This window comes from Mesoplodon bidens, assembly GCF_964165515.1.
Source record: "Mesoplodon bidens genome assembly, chromosome: 3".
Classification (NCBI taxonomy): domain Eukaryota; kingdom Metazoa; phylum Chordata; class Mammalia; order Artiodactyla; family Ziphiidae; genus Mesoplodon; species Mesoplodon bidens.
In genome coordinates, this window is record NC_138178.1 from 16732347 (window position 1) to 16752361 (window position 20015).

A 20015-nucleotide genomic window follows, 5' to 3' on the forward strand; every position below is an offset into this window, starting at 1 on the left:
TTGGGCTTCCAAATCTGGTAGATCATGTTGAGTGGGTGGCCATATCCATCAGGAGTGGGAACCCTGCCCAATACCTGGGTCAAGACATCACAAACCAGCCAAAGATGCCACCATTTGGTGGTGGAGAGATCTTGGCCAAATGGGTGACACAAGCAAGAGAAGCTAGATTGGGAAGGTTGTGACATAATTAGAGGTTTTTTCTGAGTTCTAGAAGTAAATTAATGGACCTTTTCCAACTCAGAAAATCCTCCAGGAATCTAGAAGTACAGGGCTAACACAGACCCGCCTCTCTCAATTAAAGTTTCCTTTTATCATTTTCAAGAGTAAATTCACTACCGGGGGCCTCTGCATTCTTGATAGAACTGCAGTTGCTGCCATTAATTGAGAATCTGACCTATAACGTCAGGCCCAATTAAGTGTTCTCAGTAAGATACTAATTACAGTAAAAATAGTATTACTACACACGCAAGTTCTGTGTACGTTAACATAGCTCCAACATTCTTAGGAGAAAAGCACTTATATCTACGGAGTCCCAGGCTTTTCTCCTACTCTTACCTTGAGCAAAGAATTAGCACAATGTAAATACAGTATAAACGTTGTCAGTGATGAACTGGGCAGAATATTAGCAAGGAAGGGCCGTATGGAATTGGGCTAAGTTTGCTAACACAGGATTGTTTACAAAATGTCTTTGTGTCCTTTCACTAATCATGCTTTAGAAGAAGAGGGCTTGGAGTATTTAGATCTATTTGCCCCTGAAAAGTCTAGTTGATTCAAAGACTCTGGGGTACCTTGTCCATCATACACTATTTAAGGGTAGGAAGTAAGGCGAGGGCATAGAGGATTTTAAATCCACCAAGGTGCTGTTTTGGAACACAAAACAGTGTGCTCCCTTTACCGTACGTAAAAGGTACTTGGCATCCTAAACAGGTACTCTTCATTTGCAAGTTTAAATATAGTATGTTTTAACTATCTTTGTGCAATTTAGAAATAAATACTGCTCCTAAATGGAAGGTTTAACCAGTTTCCTTTTTCATCTTGAAGATTTTATTCCAGGGGAAGGACATGTTAGGAATCAGAGATTAGATGCCATGTAAACAATGTAGAAACGTTTATGGTTTAAATACATAAGAACATGATAATGATGGATGAAATATTTTAGGAAAAAATCTAACACATTCAACCGATCTTGAATGGAGTTTTTTGTTAAAATTGAAAGCTGTGTGCTGGCTTCTTGTGAATGCTATATGCGATGTCCTACAAAGGGAGTGATAGCTTTAGACTTGATCGCAGACGAGTGGATTAGATACTAAAGGCCAGGAAGCATAAGACGCATCCCATCCAAAGCCTATGGCAATTTGTTTCCTTTCCCTCTTAGAAACCGAATGTTGAAGAACATGTCACAACAGCTCACACTGCCATGCGACAGCGGCTCCGGGAAGTTGTTGATCTGCAGCATATTCACACTTGGTGCTAAAGCCGCAGGGCTCACAACTCCTCAGAAAAGATCGGCTCTTAGGGGAACTCCAGTTTCTGATGTTTATTTTACTTTTTCTTCTACCAAAACAAGAGGGGTAGACATAAAAGGGGAAAATGAAATGGACACAAGCAAGAAAGTAGCTGCACATAGATTTAAAAAAAAAAAAACCACTGGAAATGTTTTAGAAACCACAAGTTAACTGGGGATGAGATGGGAGAGGAATTCTTACATTTCCGACAGCACCATACCTCTTGGTGGTCCGCCCACTGGTGCGGAGCGCAGCCGTAGGGACAGTCTCTGCAGAGCCTCCACATCTGGGCCGAGTGGGAGCTGGCTGCGTGGCCCGGCTTTGTTTACCGCCTGCAAAGCCTTTGGCCCCAGTGACTGTATGAAGCCATATCCCACACTCCCATTCCCTCCAATGAGCTGAAATCTTTTCATAAAAGGAGTAGGTCCTTGGCAAAGCAGGGACGGAAAGACTGGGACCAAAAGGCCAATTGTGCTAGGGGTGAGAAGTATCATCAGTTGAATACAGAACCCACATATGGTTCTGCATGCAGAACTGAACTTCTGGGGGCGCTTCCTTATTTTAATCTGAAATCAGTTTCCAGGCCATGCAGCATACTCAGAGCATCCTTTCCTAGTTGGTGTTCTGTGCTCAGGAAATGCACATATATTTAACCAAGAGCCTTAGAAAAACATACTCACTAAAGAATACCTGTTTCGTTAAAAAAAAAAATTATGCCACATGTTCTGGTGAAGGTTGGAATATTTCTTTTTCACTAGATCCTCAAGAGCCAACTGCTTTTTGAAAGGTTCCAATGTATAAGAAATAGACATAAGCATTATTCATGATAGCCAAGAGCTAGAAGCAATGAAAGTGTCTGTCAGTGGATGGATAGATACCCAACATGTGGTCTGTACATACGATAGAATATTATTCAGCTTTAAAAAGGAATGAAATCCGGACCCAGGTTACGACATGGATGACCCTTGAGGACATCATCCCAAGTAAAATAAGGCTAAATATTGTCTGATTCCACTTACATGAGGCTCCCAGAGTAGTCAAATGCATAGAAACAGAAAGTGGAATGGTGGCTGTCAGGGGCTGGGGGCGAGGGGGTGAAAATTATAGTTTAATGGGGGCGGAGTTTGTTTTGCAAGATGAGGAAGTTCTGGAGATGGGCTTGCACACCAGCGTGAATGTACTTAACCCTACTGAACTGTACACTTAAAAAGGTTAAGATGGCAAATTTTGTTATGTGTATTTCAGCACAATTATGAAACTTTTGAAAATTGTAAAGCACTATAGAATTTAAAGACTCATTCAATAAAAAAATAAAAATTTTAAAAAATTTAAAAATACACTTAAGGGATGCGTGAGAGAAGGGGGCTGGGGGCGGGTGCTCACGGAGAGATTAGAGTCTGCAGAGAGATTCTGAATTCCTACCGCAGTGGCCCCGTGGACCCACCCTCACGACCTCCCGGTCCCCTGAGCCACCTGCTGTTCCCTACGGGAGAGAAAGGTGACCGGCGACGCGATTCTCAGCCGTGGAATTCCTGTCTCCCCTAGAATCTTACTGTCTCCACCACTCGCCCCCGCAGATCCCACGGCTTTCAGGAAATGAGAAGCAGCGTTTCCGCAGGAAGAAGCCGGGGTCCTTGATTCAATTCAAGGCCGTGAGGGAGGGCCCCCTCCTGGCGCCGCCCCCGTCCGGCACCGCCCCCGTCCGGCGCCGCCCCCGCCCGGGCCTCACCTTGGCCTTGCGCTTGCTGTCGTCCATGACCATCTTCCAGTCCGAGCCGTTGTTGCTGTACCCGATCTTGAATTTCCTCATGAACACCTTGTTCTCCCGGTGCTTGCCCCCCTGAATGATGACGCCCCGCACAATCTTCTCCTCCGCCAGGTCCACCTGAAGCCACTCGTTCACGTACGGGTGCGGGGCGGGCGGCAGTGCCCAGCCCGAGCGGCTGGTCACCAGGCGGATATTTTCAGGCATCCAGTTCCTGTCCCCTTGGTTGGATGCTGTGATCTGGGAGTCGGAAATAAGTCCGGACACCATACCCAACATTCCAGAGCAAGGATAATCTAGAGAGGGGAATGGAATAGGCGATGTAAAATGAATTTCTAGAAGTCTCCATGCTTAGAAAGAGAATCCAACATATTGAATAAAAACGTGGTCTGTATGCATTCATGTAGATTTGCAAATGTCTGGATCATCTGACATTAAACCAGAGCTTCCCCGTTCCTCTTTCTGCACTCCCTGCCTTACACTCACAGTCCGGTAAAGAAAATCTTTGATAAGAACATTTCTTCCCTTTTTGAGTTCTTCTACATTTAAGGTCAAAGTATTGACATTCGATTCCTTTGGTATCCAGAAGTTATCCCTAGATCAAGTACAGGCCCTGCCCAATGGAGGTTCAGTTTATGCGGGGCTGGAGATGTGTAAATCAATAATTCCAACAGCAGGAAAGTTGCCAAAACAAAAGCAAAAAGAAGATGAGGAGGAGGTGAAGAGAAAGAAAGTGCTCAGCTCAGCTTGAAGAGGTACGAGGGCCCCCTCCCGGGGGTGGGGGAATCCTTTGGATTGAGCGTTGAAGGAGGGGCCCATCCTTCCCCCAGGTGTCCTCCCCACCCCCGTTTCTAACTGCACAAGAACTTTGCACGATCCCACTGTCAACTCAGATGTCCCAAGTCCAAACAGAAACAATCTTTTCCCCTCGACACCAAATCCCTTTATCCAGCTCTGCACTTTAATGGGAATCACCACCAATCAGCTAGCTCCTGCCTAGTCATCTTGTCTTTCCGTTTTCCATTTTCCATTCCTGTTCTGCTACCAAATCCTGTCATATTTTTGTTAAAAAAAAAAAAAAAAAGTCTTGCGATCTTCATTTCTTTGGGCATCGTCTTGATGCCATGGCTACATGCCAAGTGGTCTCCTGACTACCCTCTCAAACCCCAGTTTTGAATCAACAACACCCACGTCGCTTTTCATAATTTTTTGTTGTTGTTGTGATGTCACTCTTATGTTCAAAAATCTTCCATTGCTAAGGAAAATAAGCCAGACACAAAAGGACAAATACTGCATGATTCCACTGATATGAGGTCCCTAGAAGAGTCAAGTTCATAAGGACATAAAGTAGAATGGTGGGTTCCAGAAGCTGGGGGGCCGGGAGTGGAGAGTTAGTGTTTCATGGGTGTAGAGTTTCAGTTTGGGATAATGAAAAGTTCTGAAGATGGACTGTGGTGATGGTTACACAATAATGTGATTACTGAAGCCACTAAATTATATCCTTAAAAATGGTTAGAATGGTAAACTAGGTTATGTACATTTGACCACAATAAAAAAGAGAGATCTTTGAAAAATTTCCATGGCTCTGCATTATTTATGGGACACTATGAAAAGTCTCGATCTGGTTTTTCAGCACCCTCACTTGGGCTTCATCCTAGGTACCTCATTTTCTTCCCTATTGCTGACAGTAATCCATTTTCTTCCCACAAACCACAGAGAGAATTCTCATCATTGCCTTTGTTCAAAATGTTTCTGCTGCTTCCTCATCCTCCTGTGGACAGAGGTGAGTTCTGCCCAGACTTTCAAACCCAGCTTAAGGCTCTTCCTGAAAACTTCTCAAATGACTCTATCCTTTATCCTGAACCCTCCCTTCTCAGAAATATGACTACCAAACAGGAAGCAGCACAGAGTTTAGCGTTAATCCGTTCTCTCCATGTTTTAAGATTGGGAGTCCTGTGTCCAGAACCAGATTAGAAATTCCTCAAAGGCAATGAATGGCATCCTAGATCTTTCTGTATCTTCTACAGCAGCCCAAGGAGCTTCTGAGCAGGAGAGTACCCATCACTGATTAATTGATTGGTGGGTTAATAACAAAATGTTCAACACTTCGATTATTCTCTTTTCAAAATTGTACATCTCCATGGAGGACATGCCAGGAAGGAGAATCTGTTTTTCTCTGAAACAACTCCATTCTGCATAAATCAAAATTCAGCCTAAAATGTAACCATCGTGAGAGGCATGTTTCTAATACAATTAGGCTGTGTCCGTGTTAGCAGCTGACCCTAAGAATGAATTACTCAGATACTTTCCACCTGAGTTGTGCAGTTCAGATCATGCCATTTCTTTACTCAAAACTTCGGTGCCTGCTCACCTACAAATTATGCACGTACTTTCAACCCAGAGTGCCAGGTCTTCCATACCATGGCCTTGCAAGGCCCCTCCTCGACGAAGGCTCCCTCACCTCGGTGGTGGTAGTAGTGGGGCTTTCTCTCATTCTCTTCCCTCCACTAAAGGATTCCCCATCATTTTGCCCTTCCCACTATCTTAAAATCTTGACTTGTTTTCAAATTTTACCTTATACATTCAATTTTTCTGATCTCTCCAACTAGACATGGTTTTCCTTTTCTGGGACTCTTCCTAGCTCTCCACCTGCATGTCTCATATATACGGGCCATATTCAGTTCTTTGGGTTGCTACTTGCCTCCCCAGGTTTGAAGTGCTCTGAGGGAGTGAACCAAGTCATATTAAAAACTGTTCTACGGGGCTTCCCTGGTGGCGCAGTGGTTGAGAGCCCGCCTGCCGATGCAGGGGACATGGGTTCGTGCCCCGGTCTGGGAGGATCCCACATGCCGCAGAGAGGCTGGGCCCGTGAGCCATGGCCGCTGAGCCTGCGCGTCCGGAGCCTGTGCTCCGCAATGGGAGAGGCCGCAACGGTGAGAGGCCCACATACCGGGAAAAAAACAAAACAAAACTGTTCTATGACTCCTTGTGCCCTTTATTCTTTGTATTTGCTCTGCAAATATTTGTTGAATGAATCAGCTTATTAACACAATAAAAGGCAGTTGTCATTTTCCCCAAGCACCCTTTCCTGTAATTCAGCCGCAGTATTTGCTCCAGGCTGGGATCTGCAAACCAAGAATAAATTCAATGGGGATTATAAAAAGATTGACAAAAAAGATTTTACTGAGGGTCTCGGAAATTATAGTGTTAAAAATAGAAGTCACATTTTTGGTCACACCTGTCTGATTCAAAACCAGCTTTTGCAAAGAAAATGTTTAGCTGGTAATATGTACCAGATGTTACCATTTGGAGAGAAACACAATTAACTTGAATATTGTAAGGAGGGCAGAACCTTTACCGGAAGAATGTCCCTTCTCTAGTGCAGAGCTGGCTAGGGCACAGTCCTCGCATCCACAAGCCTCGTGATGCCAGCCCGCATCCTGCCAATACAGCCCTCGTGCAGTCAGAAGGGCATTCCTTCTGCAAGTCGGCCTCATCTAAGATCAAGGAAGAGGCACCTTGATTTGCCTTTGACTGAAAACCAGTGACTCACTTTTAGCCACGATTAGGAGAAAGCTTCCACTAACAATTCAAGGTTTGTATAAGCTGCTAGGATCTAGCTCTGTTCGTCCATGGTAGGCTGGCTCAGATGTGCCCTAATTAGCCTGGCTCCATCTCAAATTCTTTGGAAATAGTGTTGCCAGATTTAACGAACAAATAATCTAACAAAAACAACAACACAAGAAACAGCCTGCCAAACTAAATCAGAATTTCAAATAAACAGCAAATAATTTTTTAGTATAAGTTTGTCCCCAATATTGCATGGGACCTAACTTATACTAAAAAGTTATGCATTTATCTGCATCAAATTGAACTAGACATTCTGTATTTCACTTGGCAACCCTGTTTAGAAACCTTAAAACCAATCCTAGATGGGAGGGAGAAATGAGTTCTGTGATGGGGAATTAGGTGGTTCTTTTCTTTTTTTATTGAAATATAGTTGATGTACAACATCACATTAATTTCAGGTATACTACATAGTGATTTGACATCTGCATATATTATGAAACGATCACCATGGTAAGTCCAGTAACCATCTGTCCCCGTACAAAGTTTTTACCATATTATTAGCCATATTCCTTATACTGTACATTACATCGCTGTGGCTTATTCATTTTACACCTGGAGGTTTGTACCATTTAATTTCCTTCCCCCTTTTCAACCCCCCACCCCCCCAACTCCTTTCCCCTCTGGCAGTGGTTATTTTCATTGATGTTATTTTCCAGTAAAATCTCTGAACTGAGCTTTAACGTGAAAACAGATATACTGGTAAATCAAATAGTTAACCAGTTTTCAAGGAATGAGGAGGTAATAACTGCATTTGATGGGTGAAGCTGAATGAGCATAATTTAATCTTCCCTCGATGACTCAGAAGGTACCTCTGGATGTTGCAGGGCCTGAGATCATCCTTACAAACTCTTATCAACACAGGAACTCGCTGACCTGTGCAGAAGCCGCAGTTAATTAACTTCTGGTTAACGAAAAAGTCAACAGCGTTGGTGATGTGTTCTCAGACAGCAAGGGCATTTTCACCAGTTTCCAGCTTTGCCAAAATGATGAAGCCTGCCTTGTCAAAATAATGAAAATGCTCCTTTGTCAATTACCTACAAAGTAGAATGGTTTGCTCCAATTTTGTCTTCCTTATCTCTCTATATGGTGACCCACCATTGTATACTCTGGTTATTCCAGGATTGCTGTATTTCTAAAAAATAATTTCTGAATGGAAAAATTGGTTTAAAACTTGGGGGCTCTCTAGACTTTGGATTCAAGTGATGTATTCTCATGGTAACTTTTAATTCAACAGTTTCTTTTAAAAAAATCCAGATTGAGTTGGGGCTTGCCCACTCAAACGGAAAGGGTAAAATTTTGCAATCCAGTCACTTGTTTATCGTAAGAAATGGATAAAACTGCAGTTCATTCATTCATTAAAAAGTAAGTGTATTGGGCACGTATTTTGTTCCAGGCACACAGGACGCAATGGAGAAGAAGATAAACATGGCTCCTGCTTTCATGCATCTTCCAGACCCCCAGTGAACCTGCAGTCTTGTATTTCTTTCATTGGTCTCCACCGAGGGGACCATGGCCTCTAAAAGATGAAAATTATCTACTCTGGTAATTAAGAAGAAAACACTGATATCGTTGTCTCATTAGGGGCTCTGTTTGCTGGGGCCTATTCTAGGTTCAATTTATTGAGTACCATGAACTTTAATTTACTGGGTACCGTTTAGTGAGCACTTACTCTAAGCCAAGCATTATAAAATCCTTTCACTTAAATCTTCATTACAGCTGAATCAAGGAGATGGAGATCTACTGACTGACAAGGAGATGGAGATAAGAGGGACTGAGGGTCTTGTCCATGGTCACTCATTCACTAAATGGACAGCCCAGAGCAAAGCCTGGATATGTCTGCACACCTTCTTTTTGTGTGACCATCATTATGACACACTGGCCTCTCCAAAAACCTGCTTTGATCAGTTATTTGGCAGTTGTAGCGATCTTACTAGAAAGATCTTACTAGAGAGTGTCTAAAATATATTAGGGGTCATGATTAAGACAGTAGCAGTATGCATTTTGAAAAAAATAGCTACTTAAAGTAACTGTAAAATAGAATATGTGGAAAATATCAAAACATGGTATTTTAGACATCTGTTTAAATAACTAGGTCATTTAACTATTTTTTAATATCCAGTAAATTATTTGCCTTGTTTACCTGTGAAGACTTCATACTCCTAGAATTACCTTTCAGGAAAATCCTTGTGAAAATGAGAAAGAGCAGTTCAGGCTTAAACAAGGATTTTGTTTAATTAAAAGGAGAGCCAGAAATTCAGAATTCACACTAACGCATTTGGAGTCTTTATGAAGTTTACTTCTTCTTTTCTGGTACAGTGACGTGAAATTAGGGGGGAGGAATGGACCAGAAATTTCCACCCTGCCCTCAGAAGGCCTTGTTTCTATGAATTTATGGGTAGTCTCTCATATTTGTAATGCTCTGAAAATGACCTAGAACTTTCATGCAACTGCTGATCAAGAACAAGAATAAAGCCAAGCTGGGACTCCCCTGGTGGCGCAGTCGTTAAGAATCTGCCTGCCAACGCAGGGTACACCTGGTCCAGGAAGATCCCACATGCCACGGAGCAACTAAGCCTGTGTGCTACAACTACTGAGCCTGCGCTCTAGAGCCTGCAAGCCACAACTACTGAGCCTGCGTGCTGCAACTACTGAAGCCCGGGCGCCTAGAGCCTGTGCTCCGCAACAAGAGAAGCCCTCACTCGCCGCAGCTAGAGAAAGCCGGCATACAGCAACAAAGACCCAATGCAGCCAAAAATAAATAAATTAAAAATAAATTAAAAAGAATAAAGCCAAGATAATAGCTAACCTTCACTGCCCCTTTTCTCCCTCCAAGCCCCTCTCCACCCAATTCCTGCCTCCAAGGACTTGAACTTTCTAAATGCTTAGATCCTAAAACAATAAACAAGTCTGTCTCTAGGATGGAAATAAATAAAATTTGGGGAAGAAATCAAAAGTCAGTTTTCACTTTCCAAAACGAACTGTACTGTCAACAAATGTATTTTTTTTTTCCTCCTTCATTAGCTCTTCTTCAAATTGCTTGTAATTTCATGGAAAACTGCCCAGGTGATTTTTTTTTCCTTCAAAAGTCAATAGTTTCCTTCTCTAAAAATAATTATACTTAAGAGGATAAAAATAAAAACAATAGTGTTGGCATTCATGCAATGAGAAGTCAAATGCCCTTAATATGTACACTAACGTTATATGAAAGATAGTTCACAGATTTTTTTTTTTAAATAAATTTATTTATTTATTTTTGGCTGCGTTGGGTCTTCGTTGCTGTGCGCGGGCTTTCTCTAGCTGCGGGATGTGGGATCTTCCCGCACCAGGGCTCGAACCCCTGTCCCCTGCATTGGCAGGCGGGTTCTTAACCACTGCACCACCAGGGAAGTCCCAATTCTCAGATTTTTAAACGTTGTTCACTTTTAATTACTTTTTGGTGAATCAGTTACCGATTCTGTCTTTGAAGTTTTAAGCTTACTATGGAGGTTACACTGTACTTTTTTTTTAATGAAAAATTTGCAGTGTATTTACTTAAATGGAAAGGAATTCTAATGTGACTGCTACTTACTTCAGAATACAGAGTGGTTGTACAGGAAGATCCATGGACAAGTAAGAGCAGTACTGGTTGCCATAGAAACACAGTGAGAATAACAGGACCTTCTTTTACTCCCTGTTCGGTACCTGCCTATCTTTTTAGCCACTTAATCGCCCAGTACCTCATCTTCGCCTCTCAAGTAGATATAATCCACCTACTTGTTCCAAATTTAACAGAGACTTTTAAAGTCCTTTTAATGCCAGAAGAAACAATCTCAAAAATGAGAAATACTGACAAATTGATTTCTAATGTTAGCATATTCATTCAACAAAAGATAGACATATATTGAGCCAAAACCTAGGAGAAAGTTGTCAGGGCAGTTAAGTGAGTAAAAGGAGAAATTCTTGTAAATTAAACTACTCCTGAACAGCTACAGCTGATGAGGCCACCTCTAGACTTCAAAATTAAAAAGACAGGTAAGTCAGAGAAAGGGAAATATTGTATAATATTGCTTATATGCAGGATCTAAAAAGAAATGATACAAATGAACATATTTACAAAACAGAAACGGACTCACAGACTTAGAGAATGAACTTATGGTTACTGGGGGGGAAGGGTGGAGGGAAGAGAAAGGGAGTTTGGAATTGACATGTACACGCTGCTATATTTAAAAAGGATAACCAACAAGGACCTACTGTATAGCACAGGGAACTCTCCTCACTGTTAAGTGGCAGGCTGGATGGGAGGGGAGTCTGGGGGAGAATGGATACATGTATATGTATGGCTGAGTTGCTTTGGCTGAAACTATCACAACATTGTTAATTGGATATACTCCAATATAAAATAAAAAGTTAAAAAACAAAACAAAAACAAATAAGATACAGGGATATAATATACAGCACAGGAATATAACCAATCTTTTGTAATAACTTTAAATGGAGCATAATCTACAAAAGTATCAAATCACTATGCTGTACACCCCAAACTAATATAACATTGTAAATCAACTATGTTTCAATTAAAATATATATATGTAAATTAGAAGAAAAAGTAAAAAGACAAAGCAGGTGAAGAACATTTCACACAACTGTTATTTATTGTAAATCTACTAAGTAGCAGTCAGTGTGCCGAGTACCGAGGAGACAGAGGATAATGGGGAAGGTACCTGCCTTCTTGGAGCTTTACCTGCCTTCCTGGAGCTTGCCGTCTAGTGGAAAAGGACCACTTAGTAAATACCCACCACACGTCAGGCTGTGTAAATGCTTCGTATCCACTAGCTGATCCGTTATCACAACAACCCTGTTTTCCAGGTGAGACAACTAAGGCTTTTTTTTTTTTGCGGTACGCGGGCCTCTCACTGTTGTGACCTCTCCCGTTGCGGAGCACAGGCTCCGGACGCGCAGGCTCAGCGGCCATGGCTCACGGGCCTAGCTGCTCTGCGGCATGTGGGATCTTCCCAGACTGGGGCACGAACCCGTGTCCCTTGCATCGGCAGGCGGACTCTCAACCACTGCGCCACCAGGGAAGCCCAATAACTAAGGCTTTGAAAGGTCATAAACTGCCCAAAGAAATAAGCCAGTGAGTAGTACAAGTAGGATTTGAACACACTTTTGTCTAAATCCAAAGCGTATGCTCTTAACTATCAAATGAAAATGACCGACCCCATTTATACCAAATGACTCTTCCTATATTTAAAAGTTTACATAAATCAAACCCAGGTGATCTTCAGTCTTACCTGTTATCTTGCAGCCATAGACTTCAAATCTCATAGATATGCCAGTTTCCCAAGTCACAGGTTTGATTCGGACAAATCGAGTTATCAGGGGTTTGGGGAAAACTCCAATCACAACATCTGTGGGGTTGGTGTTTCCCTGAAAGATCTAGATGGAAAAAGGAAGGGCCCTTTAATAGCAGACATTTTGGATTGTCTGAAAACAAATCCAGAAATATGTTTTCACCAGTGCTTATCAAATTATTTACAATTTCCTCACTGTTTACCGTGGTTGAGGTAGTGTTAATAATTTGTCATGTTATTTTTCCAAATAATGGCAATCAGAAAGAATTGCGTCTAATATAGAATGTTGTCCTAATCATCTATTCAATTTTCTGAGGACAGAGCCTCCAAAGGTACTACTATAAGGATAGCATTTGTTATAGAATACTATGCTATTATCTAAAAAAGTGGGAAAATTATTAACATTATCAGAAGGACTTACAGAATACTGTAGACAATTCTTGGGAACTCTCACTATTGTACTTTCCCAGGAACCCCTCAAAGGAGTGCTTTTTGAGTTCAATGTAGGGTCTGACTTTTTGAAAATTCTAGGTTATGCTCAGCACTAGGTCAAGGAGCTTCCTCCCTTTTAATTTCATTTCTTGATGGAAGATCTTATCCCTGACGTTAATGAAAGACTTTAATCTTTTTCAGTTATTGGTAAAATTATGTGTTAGTGGTCAAAATCAAAACCGAGTTATAAATGATATGTAATGGAGAATCAGTTTTCCCAGGGCTTCTGTTTCTAGTTTTAAAAATGAGTCATTTTATTCTAAGAAAGATGAGCCATGTAACTGCAGATGTAATGAGTGCCAGTCACGAACCGGTTTCCCACAAGTGTCTGTTGGAGACACTCAGCCTGGGCATGGTGCCACGGCAGTGTCCTCCAGTGAGATCTCTGAGGAATGGGGACTGTCTGCCACATGGAACCCTCTGGCACTCGACCAGTCTCAGATGGGACTGAAAGCCTCCACTCCCCTGGATTTTACTCCAGCTCTGGGTGGGGACAGCTGTGTAAAAGCATCATGTCTCAGTCACAGGCCTTGTGTAGCTAGAGCATCCCTGGGCCATCAGAGGTGCAGAGACTCCCACCCACCTTCCCAGATGAGTCCTAGGAGAAGGACCACCGTTCCCCTGGGAGAAGGGGCTTAGGAGAGTCAGCCTGGAGTTCTTACTCCATTTAGCCCATGAGGCCTGCTCCATGGGAGGTGGTCAAATGCTTTACTAAGTCGGCTGTTAGCCGGATCCCTCTCTTGAGACGATTTAATATCGAATTTATCCCAGCCTGTGACAGCCTTTAGATTTCTGTCTTACTTCAGCAAATCTCTCTCGGAAACAATCTGTGTGGAAGCATTTTTTTTTTTTTTTTTTTTGCGGTACGCGGGCCTCTCACTGTTGTGGCCTCTCCCGTTGCAGAGCACAGGCTCCGGACGCACAGGCTCAGCGGCCATGGCTCACGGGCCCAGCCGCTCCGCGGCATGTGGGATCTTCCCGGACCGGGGCACGAACCCGTGTCCCCTGCATCGGCAGGCGGCCTCTCAACCACTGCGCCACCAGGGAAGCCCGTGGAAGCATTTTTGTGTGACGATGAATAATGGGGACCTGCCTGACGGAGCAGAGCCTCCCAAACCAGTGTCTCAAGGGCCAGTGGATCCATCGCAGGGAGGTACCACAGTCTGGTTCACCCTGAAGGCATTTTATGTTTGCTGAAAACCAGGTAAGGACACACATGCCACCAACAGAAAGAGGGCTGCTGGAATGCTGGTGGTCGAAGGCCGCTGTTGCTGAGGTACATAGGCCAACTCTCTCTGAAGAAGGCAGGGCAGGGGGTGGTGCCTGAAGGGCCCCAAAGTAGTGAAAGGCAGGTGGGCAACAAGAGCTGGACTCCGGGTGGATGTGGGGATTTCATTTGGGTTCAGTGAAAGGGCGCAGACACATGCCAGGTCTTTGCTGACCCTTTATTCTTTCTGCTTCCTACTCTGGAAGGCCCTCTGTGTGCCAAGGTGACCCAGATCATGGACTGAGAGTGAGCTGTGTGCATGTCAGATGCCCCTACGGCCCTCGTGTGCTCCCCACACCCACATCCGGGCCACGCAGATAACCGCAGACCATGGCTGAGAAGCGTGTCTTGGAGAGACAGCGCTCATTGATTAAAGAGATGGCCTGAAAGCTGGGGTCAGCCCTCCCTACTCTCTCCGGGTTCTTCTGTATGTTGGTGTGTCCTTGGCATTAGTGTTTTTTCGTTTGTTTGAAACTAAAGCATGCCTTCAAAAAACAACTCCAAAACAAGAATAAGTCATGACACTCAGGGTCAAAATTTACTCACTAGAGCTCCACCAATGACTATGAGGGTTTTTCGTCCCCAGATGGAAGATCTGTTCCACATCCTCTAGGGCTAGACAGCGGCCTTGAGCTGGTCTGTTCACAGAGCAGCTGCATCCCTATGTCTTCGGCCCTCCTGCCTGCCCTAAGGGACAGGGAGGGCTTTGCAGCTAATCAAAGGGTATTTATAGGCCTCTCACTTCACACCCAGGAGGCTTTTCTCAGTTTCAGACCCAGAAGGAGAAAATCAAGGCCAGGAATGCCCCAAATGGAGACAAGGACATGTTAATTGGTCTCTTCCCAAACCCAGGATTCCAGGTTACCTGGATCTTTGCTACTATCCTCACCAATTCTGTGCATTTCACTCAGCCCCCAGGGCAAGCTTTTAATTTGGGGGAAACAGCAAGCATGAGTTCTCCAAAATCTTTTGATTAGTAAATCAGAGCACAGCATAACTTCAAATAAACAGCAGGCTGAGAAAAACATCTCAGTTCCAAATAATTCAGAGCAGAGTGCCCGAGGGGAAGGGCATGGTGTGGCCTTCTCAACAGAAAAGTAGTGAGGAGGTGGCGTGTGGCTCATGGGATCTGAGGGAACACCTGTAGTTCTGTTCATTCGCACAGAAGCAGCCAAACACACTTGTAAATTAGTTTGTGAGCCACAGAGGGTAGATGAAAAGGAGTCTTCTAAAACCAGCCCATTACAGAGAGGAAGAAAGGATCAGTCTATGAAAGAGAATGAGGAAACACAGGCAGAAAGACAAAACAAAACAACTCCAGAGGTTCTAAGAGCACGGTGTTTATCCTGTGCATAGTCCATGTCCCCGTGGGAGGTTTAAAGTGATTCTTGAGTTTGACTTAATTTGGCCAGTATTGACTTTTCTTGGAAGCAACCGTATAATTTCCTTTTGGCTTCTGGATCTGGGAACATGAGACCCCTTGGTCAGATTTAAACCTCTAATTGCACTTTTCATTTTAAATCAATTGGAAAATAAACCAGGCAAGACAGCAAGCTCCCAAACAAACAAGTGAAAATTGATCATCCACTTCAAAGACCGGATTGCTGGAGGAGGTGGAAGGGAAACTTACAACAGGTTTATTTCCTTCTTTTATGGTGATCCAGTCTTCCCCGTTGGAGCTAATGTCTATTCTGTATGTCTTGACATAGTATTTCTTCTTGGTTTCCTTTGAAATAGCTCCCTGTGTCCCGACAGCAGTGACAAAGCGCAGAAGGCCCAGGTCTACCTACAAGACAATACCAGCCTTGTCAGTTGCCCATCCTTGTACCTCCAGAATGTGGAGCATCTTTTCCTGTGGGTACCATGGTGTAGTTTTCATCCACCTGGGATCAACAAACCCTAATTCCATCGGCATCAACAACCCCAAGAAAGTCTCCAATATGGTAAGACAGCAGCTGCCCTAGGTTGGCAATGGCCAAAAAAGAGACCTTTCTCATTGTTGCCACCAAGATTGCTTGATCCTTGGTACAAAAGAGAAAACTGGGTTCAATATCATGTTACTGTATTTTCTAAGAGATTCACAATACTTTCTAAACAGCACGTTAATGATGTCATTTTACAAATAGAAAATCAAGACAAACAAAATAAGCTCACATACTGGATATGGAGAGGCCTGGACTAGAACTTGAGTCTAACATCATCTCCCTTCCCATCACTCTGCAGCATCCTACCTCCTTCCAAACAGAATGTGGATTAGAATGATACTGACTCTGAAAGCACTTGTGTGTACTGCGGGTTGAGAAATGGGCCATAGATTTATAATCTGGAATGGAGTCGAGAGAAGGAGGGCAAAGTTAGGATTTTTGATCCACCTAAACTTCTTCCTTTTCCGTATCTCTCCTTGTAGTTCAGCTTCAGAGGCAGCAGGATTCCCAGGCATCAATCTGGGAAGGAACGATGCCTCTGTGGGACAACAGCTAGGACTTAACCAGCTTCCACTGGTGAGTTTCCAGGGGAGATGTTCCTCAGCACAATGGCCTTACCTTCATCCCTCACTAGACTTTCTCACACCCCTGACAGCTGGGCCACCTGGAGGGCACCACAGTAGTGATGACCAGAGGGTGACCAAAGCCCGAGGTCCCTGATTGCATCCCAGAGGCCTGCAGTGGCTTGAGTTGTTCCCATGGTCCTGTGATGTGAATGGGAAGGACAGAGATCAGGCCCTCAAGGTTCCAGTACCGGCTCTGCCTTGAGCTTGCTCTATAGGGCCTCAGACAAGTCACATCATCTTTAGGCTTCTAGTTCTTCATTTGTAAAATGAACGAGTTGGACCAGATAACCCGGAAGACCCCTTCCCTCTCTGACTTCCTAGGACTCCATGCTTTCAGAAAAGTGAAATAGGTATTTTTTCTTTAACTTTCCTTATTTCCATTGTTAATAACCAAGAATCATCTTAAAACAAAAATCATTACCAGTTTCTCTATGTTAGAAATATTTTCCTTTTATGAATACATTTGATTATTCCTATAAAATTGTTTTCCTCTACTATGCCCTCTATTTATTGGATTCCTGTATAATACAGAGATTTTAAAGAAATGAAGCACAAATATTTGGCAAATATTTTGTAAAGGACACAAAAAGTAATTGCACGTTACAACTGATTAATAGTAACATGATATTTCAACTGTATATTATATTCACTAGTAACAGGCTGTTTTCCCTGAAAATGGCAACAAAAGCCAAAAAACAAAACCCTTAAGCACACCACCGCCCCCCCAACCATAGCTTCTGAATCCTGCTTTCCAGTTGCTACATGACAACCCAATTTTCTGAAAACAATATTTCAATTAACCCTCTAGTGCCCATGGGTCATGAACAGCTAAAGAATTTCCATTTTATGTACAGCCTGCCTTGTGAAGAACGACTATTGTCTTCCACGAATTGCTTTTTCCTGAAGGCCCTTGGAGTAGTTAAATCAACAGGTTGCCAATTCCTTCAAAACTGAACCAAGACTTACATCCAGGAAAAACAGCAATGTCCCTGCCACAGAGAAGCCGACTTGAACTTAACACAATTCAACAATAGGAGATTTCATCTAGAAAGGAAGGGGATACCATTCAATGTAAAACAATCTTTATTTCATTTTCCTGATTTTTAAGATGTAAAGTCCAGGCTCTAAACGCTCTCACCAGATTTAAAAGAAAACGGAGCAAGCCTTTAACAGCAATAAATATTTTAAGATAATAATGGTGGGTGTTCTAAATCTTAATTTAACAAATAAGTATTTATCCAACATATTTTATCAAGTGCCTATACCTGTTAACTGGAATTTGCATTTTTTCCAAAAGTGAATACTAGTACTTTGTATGAATTTGTATACAAATTTCAAAAAACGGAGGCAGTCCACGTTTATCAGATTTAGCCAACAAAAATGCAAGATATTCAGTTAAATTTGAATTTCAGATAAACAACAAATATTTTTAGTATAAATATGTCCCATGCAATATTTGGGACATACTAACAACAGGTTCATTGCTTACTTGAAATTCAAATTTAACTGGGTGTTCTTTTCTGGATGTTATCTGGCAAGCCCAAACCTAACCCTGTTCTGGACAAATAACCAGATGATTTCAGGTTGCTGCAAAAACTCTCTGATTTCCTAATGCTGCAACTTGAAAGTTAATGGGTACTCTAGACATGGCTGCACGGAAATTTTTCAACTGTTTTCAGGTGCTCTCAGACACTTAGTGCTTTGCTGACTGTCCACTGAGTCATGCCCTCATGCCTAATACCAAATCCACTTTCAACCTGAAGGGTCCTTAAAACCTTGACATCCAAGGGAGCATGAAGCAGAGCTGTGCAAATAAACTCTTCCTGTCAAACCTATAAATGGCTCTTCAGTTTGGAAAAGCTTAAATTCCCATGAGTGTATACACAGCTTAGGCTGATTGGAAATAACTCTAGAACTTCATTCCCTGGCTGTCCTTTTCCTATTTTTAAAATTTTGTTCTCAGGGTAAGATTTAGTTACTAGGTAAGAAAGAAGTTAACTGGTGGTCAACTAGAAGAATCCTAGGCACTAGAAACAACTGACTTGAAAGGAAGGAGCCACTGACTGAAGTTAACCAGGTGCCAACACGTGAACCGACCAAAGTCCCAGACTGAAAGGCCCCAAAGCATACTTATGAATCACTCATAAAGAAGAAAAGATATTTTCTTTTCTCAACAGCAATGAAATGCATTCACAACCTCCCCTTGTAATTGCATACGGTTTCCTGTTGTGCTTTAAAACTCTGCAGATTCTCTTGCTCACTGTGCTGGGATACTTGAAATTTCATTTCATTTTTCTTCCTAACATTACTACCACTGGGTTTAGAAAGGATGAATGACAACCTCACCAAATGATTAGGACTGGGACTTGAATGACTGGAGTTAAAACTGAATTGTACCCAGAACTCTACCAAGACACAGACCAGCACTGTGGAGATGCTCACTGGCAACACCACAGAGGTTCTTTTAAGTCCTTTCTCCCTGGGGACCTTTGTGGAATGCCCTAACAGAGACCCTCAGCGCCTGAGAGAGTTTGGGAGGAGATAGATAACTCTCAGCCTCAGAAGCACAACTGCTCACACCACAGGTATCTGTCAGGAGACCCAGAGGGACTTAACACCTGCGTGTTTATACCTTTCTCAGGGCTGAAGCCATCTCTGCTAATCATGACATTGGCCTCAATTAACCTGCTGTTTTAGTCTCACCTGCTGCATCTACCTCCCCTCCAACCGTATCTTCCAGCCGCATAAAGTATTTATTCTTCCTAACACAAGATATGCCTTTTCTGTCTTTGTGCCTTCACATGTAAAGTTCTGTCAACTTAGAAGAACATTTTCCTCTTTTTTTTTTTTACTGCAAATCACTATTTCCTCTTTTTGGTCTGATGGGCAGAATAAGGCACATCTAACTCCAAGATGTTTAGTGCAAAGCTCAGGTCTCCATCTGTCAATTCATCATATTGTGTTTTTCCTCTACTTCCATCCAGACTTTTATGATTTCTTTTAAGAAATATCTGCTTTTCTATAGAGAAAAGTGATAGATGTCTATTGAAAATTCATAAGATGCAGAAGAGATTAAAGGAGAAATTAAAATCTTCATAAGACCACCAATAGGAAATAAAGGCTGATAATAGCCTTCCAGAGTTTTATTTCCTTATGCAAAATATATGTAACCATCGTGTGTATGTTTGTTATTGTAAAAATGAGGTCGTATTACCTCTATGTTTGATATCCTGCTTTTCGTTTAGTTTTATGGATATATTTCCATGACAAAAGTATTTTTCTACATCATCAATTTCAATGGCTGCATGGTATTCTATGGCCTGACTGTAGTGTCATCTATTTAATCAGTCGGCCGCCTGTGAACACTTCTACTCACCTTGATTGACATTCATCCAGTGGACACTTAGTACTGTGTTTCCACTAAGTTCTGTATTAAGTGGTGAGGATACAAAGAGCAGCAAGAATGGGAGACACA

General features: G+C 42.6%; 1 protein-coding gene across 5 annotated transcripts in view; it reads right to left on the reverse strand.

Moving 5' to 3' along the window:
* The window catches only part of NRP1 (neuropilin 1), a 139459-nt gene that overhangs the window by 27599 nt on the left and 91845 nt on the right, over window positions 1-20015 (reverse strand). For all 5 annotated transcript variants that reach the window (XM_081227883.1, XM_081227884.1, XM_081227885.1 and 2 more), the window contains 3 exons: window positions 15620-15775; window positions 12171-12315; window positions 3235-3566 (listed from right to left, as the gene is read on the reverse strand). In XM_081227883.1, the coding sequence (XP_081084009.1) occupies window positions 3235-3566; window positions 12171-12315; window positions 15620-15775 (633 nt within the window). The remainder of the gene's footprint in view (window positions 1-3234; window positions 3567-12170; window positions 12316-15619; window positions 15776-20015) is intronic.